Source organism: Gymnodraco acuticeps, unplaced genomic scaffold, assembly GCF_902827175.1.
Source record: "Gymnodraco acuticeps unplaced genomic scaffold, fGymAcu1.1, whole genome shotgun sequence".
NCBI lineage: Eukaryota > Metazoa > Chordata > Actinopteri > Perciformes > Bathydraconidae > Gymnodraco > Gymnodraco acuticeps.
This window is the reverse complement of record NW_022991077.1, coordinates 1-11954: the sequence shown is the minus strand read 5'-3', so window position 1 is coordinate 11954 and position 11954 is coordinate 1. Positions and strand designations below refer to the sequence as shown.

The window sequence follows — 11954 nt, the reverse complement described above, 5'->3', positions numbered from 1 at the left end:
ACTGAAGTACATCATCAGAGTACTTCTACTTTTAATACAAGATCAGAGTACTTCTACTTTTACTACAAGATCAGAGTACTTCTACTTTTACTACAAGATCAGAGTACTTCTACTTTTACTACAAGATCAGAGTACTTCTACTTTTACTACAAGATCAGAGTACTTCTACTTTTACTACAAGATCAGAGTTACTTCTCTACGAGGCACTTAAAGAGACAGAATTCTAATAAATCAGTTTGGTTGCAGAAAACAAATGAATAAATCACAGACAGACTCGTTGTTCCCTTTTAATGAAGAATGAATGAATCATTAACCCCGTGAGCCGATTCATGAACCACGAAGCTGTTAGAGAGGAGTCGCTCCACTGCAGGGTTAACATATAATACTAAACCCTCTTTGCATGGTTTTATCTGAACGTTTCTCAGGTCTGTAATTTTTCTGTAATTCCAATGGACTCAAATATATTAATTTAACACTTAGTGACGCAACAACATTCAAACATTAATCCACGAGGACTTTTGGTTAAAATTAAATTAAAAACAGCCAGAATAAGACTCAATAAATCCCTCTCACAAAGAAAAAGCCATTTTAAAATATCCAAATTACTTTAAGAGCTTTAAAACATATTATATTAATGTGACAACAACCTCTTCTGATAAAACTAAAAATACATCCATAAAATTACACAAAATGTACTTTCAGCTTCAACCTGTGTTCCTAAATCAACGTCTGCTCTGATTGGGTTAAAAGACTAATATTGCAAAGCATGTAATTCTCTCTCTGGCCTGATTTTGATCAATTTTGGGTCGATTCTGAAGATTAAGGGACTCAGATTGCTCATTTATTTGATAAGAAAGTGTCCACAGAGGTAATAATGTTCATCTTGCGCTCTCTATATCCAATGGTCCAACTCTACTCATGGTAGCCAGAATCAGTCCACAGAGAGAACAGATATGATCACTTTCTGGTTGAAACTGACACTTTTGATCCTGAAAATATCAGAAATGGATTCAGCATCTTCAATAACCCCCAACACCACTCCTAAACTGTCCAAATTAATGCTAATTGACACAACTTATGCTAATTATCCACATGTCCCAACATCTGCAGGTTAGCATCCGGCAGTTTCTATGTGCTGGAGACCCTACTCTACATTTCTATCATAAAACTTTGGGGTCCTCAACATCTCCTGGTTCACTAAGCTGACAGCTAGACTCTAGCTAATAACTGATCTAAAAGTGTTTGTGTTGTGAAGTTGATTTAGTAAAAGAAGATATCGCCACTGATTTGCAGACGTCTCTCTCCTAATGTGAGTCAATGGGAAAATGTCTCTTTGGGCCAAATGACGTCACGTGAGTTGTAGTACCGCCGTTTGTCCACTAAGAAAATGTTGTTAATCTCCCTCTTAATGCACTCCTCCTCGGGGCTCGGTGACTGCAGGGTTTTGGGAAGCGAACCCCCCCGACCCCCCGATTGGGGGATTCGCCTCCTGAACTGTCCAGGCCTGGTGCTCTAGCCTCGTGTTACATCTCGTCAGCGTGAGCAGGTTTTGCAGGGTCTGGGGTGGCGGGCGCCGAGCGGTTCCCCTCTGCAGCCGCCACATCGGAGCCTGGGTTTCCGAGGCTTTCTATTGGCTGTTGGAGGACGGCGGGGCCCCTCCGGTCCGGCTGACTCCCCGGGGTCAGAGGTCGCTGACGGGGAGTCGGACTCCGCTGGGTGCTCCGTCAGGATGTTCCTGGAAATCACTAGAGAGAAGAAGATGATTTCACTTCACAACGCCGCATGTGGAGGAGGTGTGTAATCTGCTGGTCATAAGCATCAACATCTTCATTAATACGAATACCCCACTGTATAAATTGTCAATACACATTTTACATACTTATTGTTACATTTTGTCTGATGAGAAAATGTTTACTTTAATTTGTATTGTTATTTATTCTATTTCAACAATTAGACAGTTTAACTTCTTATGTTTATTTAAATATCTTTATTCCATTTTATTTTAAACCTTTTAAAGTTGTTTTATTTCTGTAGCACAATTCAGACGCTAGGCCAGTGACCATCAACTGGCCGCTTGGGGGTGACTGTGGCTGAGTGGTTAGTGCGTTCGCCCCCCACTCATTTATGTTGTTGCGTCTCCTGAGTAATGTGCAGTACCGGAGTCCAACAGAGAGGCAGCAGCTGCGGGACAGTAGACTGCGTACTGCGTAGTCTTCCCTGCTCTGAAGAAGAAGTGATCTTTCGGTGAAGAGTCTGCTTTGTGCGCTCCGCAGCAGTAGCCCCGCTGCGAGGCTCCGGCGACTTCACAGCACAAATGTAGTTGGTGATCCCTGCGCTAGGCCATTCCAAGTGCTTCACGTAGGCAATTGCACATTTTAATTAAAATTCTTATGTGTACATAAATATTTTATCTGTTTTTTTGCACATTTTTTGTTAATATTTATAGTTTTTTATTGCCAGTTTTACTGTAACCTCTTGTTTTTGTATTAAGGTAGGCTATCTTCTCACATTTAGTTTAAAACATCAAGAGAACTTTGATAGAAGTTTTTAGTATTTACAGAAATGTACAAAAGGCCTTGATTTCTCCCTCAAAATAACACATTTTCAAGGATTTGTTGAACCTGTGGGAAAGTGTGTTATGTCTTGGTGTTTTTTAACTCAATATTTTAAACAAATAAAGTATTTTAGTAATGGGACGTCTGGATCTGAAGTGATCAGAGGAACAAGCTGAGCTAACGTTAGCCTTTAGCTCGCAGTCTCTGTCTTGTGTCGACCAAACTGCACCAAAGAAACACAGATTTTGAAAAACTACTTTGTTTTGATCAGTTTTACTCATCACGTCTGTGTGTCACGTCTGCGTCTTTAGGTAATCAGATAAACTAGCTTAGCTAACGTTAGCAGCAGCAACTTTTGTATTCACTGTTTTTACTGCTTTTTATCAGAGGAGAGGAGGAGACAGTGAAAACCTCCTGAACCAACAACCCTGAAGCTGAAGACTACAACTCCCATGATGCCACACTGCTCCACCACCACACTAAACATACTGTTGTTTTCCCACAGTGACCTCTAGTGGCAGAAAGTTCAGCATGATACAAATATGGGCTCAGAACAGTCTGATAATACACACATGCACACAGAAGGATCCACACTTGTTTTTTTCAATGCACACACAAATGTCTTCCGTTTCATATTCATGTAAATAAAATCCACTTACAGAAAAAAGTTTTACATAAGGCGCGTTCACACCGGAGTACTTTTCCCCGTACTTTTCCCGTTTAGTTCCGTTATGTCGCGTTCACACCAAAAAGAGTACTTAGTGGCGGGAACCTTTGCCCCCATTTTTAGTGCCTGCTGAGAGGTGGTACCAAAAAAGTACTATTGGCTGGGCAAATTGCAAACCACGCCCCGTAAAACTCCCAAAAAGTTTTGTGAAGCCGCCATTTTATTATCCTCGCATTAGCATTAGCATTAGCCCAGCGCAGAAACGCAGAGACTAACTTATGGCAACACAAAATAAAACATGGGAGCGGTGGAGATGAGGAGGTGTCGGCGTTCTGGCGATTTACTCGGAAGTCTTCAGTAGAAGCTGCTGGGACTCCCAGCAGCTTCTACTGAAGCCAGTCCCCAACTCCGGGGACTTCTGGCCGGGGACTTTGGGCGGCAGTATACGCCGTGAAGCTGTTTGCGGCCTGCCAGTAAACCCAAAGCCGAAGAAGAAGAAGTGACGTCAGCGGCTCATTTGCCTAATCCTTCCCTCAGGGAAAAGTACTCCGGTGTGAACGCGATTGGTACTTAGTTCCATAGGGGCACTAAGTGCCGGCACTAAGTACGGCAAAGTACTTGGTGTGAAAGCGGCTATATGTATTTTTGATCCACATATTTGTTTTCTGTTTAAAACCTCTGCACCTGCAAACACAAACCGCTTTCTGTGCACGGATCGCTGTGCATTCCTGTGTGGGTTTTTTGAGACTCCCCTGACGGTCAGCCGATTCATACTCCATTCTAAGCCAATCACATGAGCGCGCCCCCACGAGGGTATGATTTATTGCGTTCATGACGTAGCGCTTCATGTACGCATTTTGCGCTGTCCGGAGCTGACAGGTCCATGGAGCTAATCTCAGGTCACCTCCACTCCCAGTACAGCGCCACTTTCCGAACAGGAAATGCACGCAAATACAATATTTTATATTATTAAGGTACAGCGCCACTTTCCGAACCATTGATGAATGCTTGTGTACACAAAACGGCCCGGCAGAACTGTTTTAAATGTGTGTTTCCTGTATGGCGAATACAGCTGCTTTATTTATGTCTGTATGAAGTTGTTGTGAGTGTGGAGGGAGCAGCTACAGGTTAGCTTAGCCTAATCGATCAGTGGCCTGTACTACGAATCCAGTTCAACAGACCCTGGATCTGTTTGAGTTACCCGGCTTACCTAACCCAAAACAAACGCGATCTCGCTATGCGGTCCTACGGTTGAGTGCGCGTTCACGTGAAAGGGGCGGGGTTAGCAACATTCGACCAATCACAAACATGAACAAGCGTACTGCCAGCGCAGCGTCATACTTCCTGAATGAAAAGTCAACTATAATATTAGACATATGAAGAAGTTAAACTTTAAACATCCATGACTTAAACACTTTATCCAGGATCAAAGCCACAGAGCTGCACCTGCAAGGTGAATACAGCTGGTAACAGAACAAGTGTTTGAATGCGTACATTAACAGCTTTATGATATCACTGCCCCGTCTAAAACACGATCTGACTTTAATTACATTTGACTCGAGTCTTTCGTCAACTTAATGTGTTGCTTAAAATAATACTTCTGCATACAGTATGTGACGCTGTGAGTGTTGCACGGCCAGATACGGCTCAAGAAGCTGACTCAGATGAATGAGGCGAGTTTTCCGGTGTGAACGCACCATTATTACAAGTATTATATAATCACAAAATAAAATCGCCACTTTCCGAACAGGAAATGCACGCTAATGCAATCTTTTCTATTATTATTATCATTATTGTTATTATATATAAATAAATAAAGACATCTTGTATTTTAGTTACACCCGCTATTGATAATGTTGGTCAACATTGGACCTTGACACCGTCCACATAGCTATAGTGAAATAATATAATAGAAAACATTAAGCCTCTTTGATTTAATAATCGGAGCTGAAACCTCGCTGCCATCTCATATAACACACACTTCCTTATCAGTCCTGAGATTAGCGCCTGCAGGCAGGACCATGGACCTGTCAGCTCCGGACAGCGCAACATGCGTACATGAGGGGAGTCTCAAAAAACCCACACACGAATGCACAGCGACCCGTGCACAGGAAGCGGGTTGTGTTTGCAGGTGCAGAGGTTTTAAACGGGAAACAAATATGTGTGGATCAAAAATACATATGTTAAACTTTTTTCTGTATTTGGATTTTATTTACATGTTTATGAAACGTGTGGGGGAAACTTCTGAAGCGATTGGAAACAGGACTCAGAGAGACACGAGGAGAGCGGGAGGTTTGATGGCAAACACTGACGGTTTATTTGGAGCTTCGGGCCACGATCTGACCACACGGTAGAGAAGCCAAACCAATTCTGAAGATCTCTACTCCAGACCCGTGTGTTTAGTTCAGAGAGAATAATCAACATGCTGTATCACAAGATAGAATGATAACACCTCTATCAGCTGACGCCAACAGGCAGGAACAGGGAGACAGAACACTGAGAGCACAGCAGCCAAGGTTACAGGTGTGTGCTCAGTCAGGACACACTGATAAACTGGGTCAAAGTAAATGTTTCCCCAACAAAACGGAACACCTTTGTGTGTGCATTGAAAAACTGTGGATCCGGAAATACAAGTTCCTTCTGTGTGCATGTGTGTATTATGAGACTGTTCTGAGCCCATATACAAAGCTCACTGACCTCCAGTCGGCCTGTAGTCGTCGTCTGAAGAAGAGTTTCGGCTGAACGGACTGAAACTCGGCAGGATGATCAGACCCAGAGACACCAGGATGATCTGTAGACACACACACACACACACACATACACACAAACTTTATCTCACATGTGTGATATTGGGCTGTAGAGAAATAAACTTTGAATGTCTTTAATGTCCGGTATGAGCCAGGTAAGCCATCTACGACAAAAGGAAGTCATGGAGAAAAGGACACCTTATTATGCAAGACATTTTTTTTTAATTAAATACCCATAATGCCTCAGATTCAGCTGCACGCCATGCAACAAACACTGTTCATATGAGCACTTATTTTACTGTTTGAAAGCATACAAAAAAAACTGTTCACCACTTAATTTTCATTGTCGTTGGCGACAGACAACACAGACACACTGGATTAGTTTCCAGGATCTATGGATATCAGTGGCAACACACACACACACACACACACACACACACACACACACACACTGGATTAGTTTCCAGGATCTATGGATATCAGTGGCAACACACACACACAGACACACACACACACACACATACACACCACTTCAGGGGACATTACATTGACTTACATGCATTTCCTGGAGACTTACCCTTAACCAAGTCTTCACCCTAAAATTAATGATGCCCCTCATGGGGACCTCCCCACACGTGACTGTGTAAACAGATGTATGTCCCCACAAGTATAGTAATGCTAGGACACACACACACACACACACACACACACACACACACACACACACACACACACACACACACACACACACACACCACACACACACACACACACACACACACACACACAGACACACACACACACACCACACACACACCACACACACACACACACACACACACACACACACACACACACACACACACACACACACACACACACACACACACACACACACACACACACACACACACACACACACACACACACACACCACACACACACACACACACACACACACACACACACACACACACACACACACACACACACACACACACACACACACCAGTAGGCAGGTGCTGGTCTGGGCTCCCCGGCTCACGGTGTGTTTGATGAGAGACTGGAGCTGCTGCAGGTGAGCCAGCAGAGACCTGAGCAGAAAATCAGCTTTATCAGAAATAAAGTTTAATAAAGTAGACGGTGATAAATAAGAAGAAGAGCGGTCGTACATGTTGTGTTTCTCCAGCTGACCCACGGTGCGCTGCAGCTCCTTGTTCTGCGCCGAGCACGCTGCTGCCCTTTACAACACACAGATAATACACACCTTATTACTTTATCTGTAGAGCTCCTTTCATGCAAACAGATCATGGCAGCATTACCCATAATCCCCTCTGTTTCAGCCGTTTCCAAAGTGCTGATTCTCTGTCTGTTACTTTAGATGAAAATAAGGAGCCCCTCCCCACGCCCCTCTGATGCCCCTTTCACACCAGCGCTTTTTCAGCTCCGGCTCGGAGCTGGAGCCTGAAAAGTGCCGGTTTTTCCTGTTCACACCGCAGTGGTGCCGGCTCTTAGCTCCGGAATCCGGTTCACTTCCAGCTCCAAAAAATTGTCGGTCTAGAGGCAAGAGCTTCGGAGCTAAGAGGTGGCGTCGCTTACGTCTCTCTTACGGTACGTCCACACAGCAGCTTTTCAAAAATCTTGAAAATCTTGGAGCTGGGCGTGTCTGAAAGCTTGGGGATTTCGCGACCAACAACCAATCACATGAATCTCCCGCCGCCGACATACAAAGCAAAAAAACCCGGTTCTTCTCCACTATTTCTTTTAACATTTTGAACATTTATGAGATTAATGTCTATGGTGCTATTTTATGCTACATTCCATGCTGGCTAATGATACTGTCTATGCTTGATAGCAACGAAGTAAACTGGATATAAAATCCCCAAACAAGTGAAAACCTACCAGTTTCACCCACTGTCTCTGCCACCTCCCTCCATGCCTCGCTCCTCCGGTTTGTATCCCGGTAAGTAAATAGGGACTGGTCATAAAGAACCGGGTGATTTGCTACCGCAATAACTAACTTCTCCTCCATTTTTGTGGAATATAGAAATGAACTGCGGGTCTCGTTCTCCCAGCTTGCACGCGGTTTGATTGGCTAGCGCTTGAACTGTCAGATTTGCATAAACGGATCTGATTGGCTGTCGCTTCCAGCTCAGCCTCAAAAGTTGAACATTGTTCAACTTTGGAATCCTGAACATCCTGGAAATCCTGGAAATCTTCGCCTCGCCCCCCCACAATGCAGTTCGGCGACAAGCGAGGGAAAGTGACGTCATCCCCATTCAAAGTCAATGGGCGGAGACGCGCTGGAAGCGGTGGACAAATCGCCAAAAGCTGCTGTGTGGACGGGCCGTTACGTCGAGGCGTGCAGGAAACTAAACCCACCTCCCCTGAACATGGGTCGACTGTCATGCCTGCCTACAAGCAGTAGTGCTTATAAACACACTTTATAAAGTCAGGCAACACTAACCAGGCTTCGTGTGATTCTGTTTATTTGTACCTTACTTTGACCATCCGTTCACTGTTATTGATCATTGTGGAGAGAGGCAGACGTGTTGTTTTGTATTATAGCAGCTATCGGATGGAATCAATACATGGGCTGCACAGGTTGTCGTGTCCGACTATCACAAGTAGAATCATTATAAAAATACGCCGGTAAAATGTGCCTGTAGAAAACGGTTTATGCCACAATAGGATAGCAATAGCAAGTAGTCAGTTTAGCTTCGGTTGCTATGCTAACATCACCCATTTTATACCAGAGAAACTTTCATAACAGCGTTGTGATGCCAAACAGCGTCAATTCAGACTGACACACATTCACTTAAGGGAAACTGGGGATATGTATCAGCTGCTTGTGTGAGTCGGACAGTGAATACTTTAGAGCGGCCACTGCAGTGTGAGCTAACCGGGAGATAACGGGAGAATAAACTCCCGTGGAAGAGCAGCCAACACTGCAGCGGTCGGTAAATGCTGCAGAAACACATTAATAAACAATGAACCACGGCACTCTGGAGCAAAGTATAAGGTTGGAGAAGTCGTTATTTAATTTAATCTGGCTTCGTGTGATTAAAAGCAACACGATCATCGACCCGACGCAGTTCCCCGTTGTTGTTGTTGTTGTTGTGAGCGCCGTAACGCCGTTGGGGAGCAAATTAGCGATGTAAACGATGACGTCATGACGCAGCAGCGGCAGCACCAGTCGGGTGCTGGGCGGTGTGAACAGAGCGGGAGCAGAAAAGGGAAAACGGAGCTGAACCAGAAAAGCTCTAGCTCGGAGCTAGAAAGGGAAAAGCGCTGGTGTGAAAGCCGCATTAGAGAGATTTGGTTACAAAGAACTCAATGGTGCTCTAGGAGGAGATTCAGGTGATAAGGGGGGGGGGGGGGGGGGGGGTTACCTTAGTTGCTGATTGGCTAATGGTTACACAAGACAAAACATCGTGATGACATCATCAAGTGGGCCAAAATCTGATCAGCTCATTTTCAGACAGGTTTTTATAGAAATGGATCAAAAAGAGAGAGAATCTTTGTTCCTGAAACTTTCAGAGTCTCTTTCCACAGAGGGGACACATGTTGATGTAGAAGAGACATGAAGATGAGGGGACACATGTTGATGTAGAAGAGACATGAAGAAGAGGGGACACATGTTGATGAAGAAGAGACATGAAGAAGAGGGGACACATGTTGATGTAGAAGAGACATGAAGAAGAGGGGACACATGTTGATGTAGAAGAGACATGAAGAAGAGGGGACACATGTTGATGTAGAAGAGACATGAAGAAGAGGGGACACATGTTGATGTAGAAGAGACATGAAGAAGAGGGGACACATGTTGATGTAGAAGAGACATGAAGAAGAGGGGACACATGTTGATGTAGAAGAGACATGAAGAAGAGGGGACACATGTTGATGTAGAAGAGACATGTAGAAGAGGGGACACATGTTTGATGTAGAAGAGACATGAGAAGAGGGGACACATGTTGATGTAGAAGAGGACACATTGATGTAGATGTAGAAGAGACATGAAGAAGAGGGACACATGTTGATGTGGAAGAGACATGAAGAAGAGGGGACACATGTTGATGTAGAAGAGACATGAAGAAGAGGGGACACATGTTGATGTAGAAGAGACATGAAGAAGAGAGGACACATGTTGATGTAGAAGAGACATGAAGAAGAGGGGACACATGTTGATGTAGAAGAGACATGAAGAAGAGGGGACACATGTTGATGTAGAAGAGACATGAAGAAGAGGGGATTTACTTGCACTGTGATTGTGTGATTGCGTGATTGTGTGATTGTGTGATTGTGTTGCTCTGTGGGAGGAGCCTGTGGTTGCTCTGTGGGAGGAGCCTGTGGTTGCTCTGTGGGAGGAGCCTGTGGTTGCTTAGTGGGAGGAGCCTGTAGTTGCTCCGTGGGAGGAGCCTGTGGTTGCTCTGTGAGAGGAGCCTGTGACCTCAGATGTATCATTGCCATATCTACACTGTAGCTCTGACACATGACAATAAAAGCCTTGAACCTTGAATCTTGAAAGTGGAGCGCTGTGCAGATTTTAGGAGGTGATTGTTTCCATCATTGCGTCTCTTTGTTTTCATTTGAACCCGGTCCCAGTGGAGCGACACCTCGTGGGGCCCCTGACACTGTTGGCCCCCCGGTCCTGTCCCCGGTGTATCAGAACGGAGATGTATGAATAAATGGATGTCTGGGTACCTGCTCTCCAGCCCGTCGATGTAATCCTTCCTCCTCCGCCGGCTGTCCTGAGCCGACTGCTTGTTCCGGATCTTTCTCCGAACCCTCTTCAGGACCCTCTCCTCAGCCTGAGGACGCATTCAGAAAACACAATGTGTGAGAGCAATGAAAACAAAATAACACAAACTACTGTGGAGCAACACTCATCTGTATCTCATCTTGATATTCCCACTCTGTGTTTTTATTAGGGCTGTCAGTCGATTAAAATATGTAATCGCATCACATCACTTGTTAGACGCTTTTATCCAAAGCGACTCACATACTCAACACTGTGGACAATGCCCACAGGAGCCCTTTGGGGTGAAGTGTCTCAGGGACACAACGACATGCTGACTGCAGTGGGGTTTGAACCTGAGACCCCCTGATCCCAACACCAACGCACTACCCACTGCACCACACGCCAAAAGAGTTTGCTGCTCGTAGACGTGTCCAGGCGTCTCCCCCGCTTCAGTTACTTTAAGATTACAGATGTGAAACATGTCTTAGAAATGTCTGAAAGTTTTCATAATCTCATGAAGGTTAATATCCTGACATTTTCTACAAAATCACAAAAGTAGGTATTCTTCTCAAAATTCAGACTTTCTCTCAAAATTCGGACTTTTTCTCAAAATCTTAAAATTCTGACGTTTTCTCAAAAATACGGACTTTTTTTTTCAAAATCTCAAAATTCAGACTTTTTCTCAAAATCTCAAAATTCGGACTTTTTCTACAAATCTCCAAATTCTGTCTTTTTCTCCAAATCTAAAAATTCTGTCTTTTTCTCAAAAATACGGACTTTTTTTTCAAAATCTCAAAATTCAGACTTTCTCTCAAAATTCAGACTTTTTCTCAAAATCCTGACGTTTTCTCAAAAAGCACTGGTTTAGAACCATTTTTCACAAACGCTGAGCTCACACAGTGTCAGTTATTAAATCAGTCTTCCTGATTTCTTGTTCTACTGTTAGAGAACTCTCACTGGTCCCCGGCGTGAGCTTCAATCTCAGGATCCATGTATCTGTGATCCTCTCCAGAATGGAAGGAGTCATCACATACAGAGCATCAACTAGTTCCTGAACAGTGTCCTTCACATGCTGATATCCAAGAGAGGGAGTTACACAGTCACAAGATGGAGGAATAGAAAGCAGTATTCAATGTTTACTTCAGATTAGCTCCACGTCAGAAATGAGCATGCTTGATGTCTCTCTCCATAGAGGCTGAATCATCATGTTAATCACATAGCTATCATATGCCTCAAACAGTCCT

At 44.1% G+C, this 11954-nt stretch overlaps 1 protein-coding gene across 1 annotated transcript; it reads right to left on the bottom strand.

Moving 5' to 3' along the window:
• Positions 1–273: 273 nt before the first annotated feature.
• On the bottom strand, positions 274–10780 carry LOC117560036 (cyclic AMP-responsive element-binding protein 3-like protein 4; the record flags this gene model as incomplete). The annotated part of the gene is given in 6 exon segments (XM_034236787.1): positions 274–1656; positions 1658–1745; positions 5920–6013; positions 6979–7063; positions 7142–7210; positions 10674–10780. Coding segments are annotated over 6 exon segments (576 nt in total), but the record flags the coding sequence as incomplete, so codon positions are not given.
• Positions 10781–11954: the final 1174 nt, after the last annotated feature.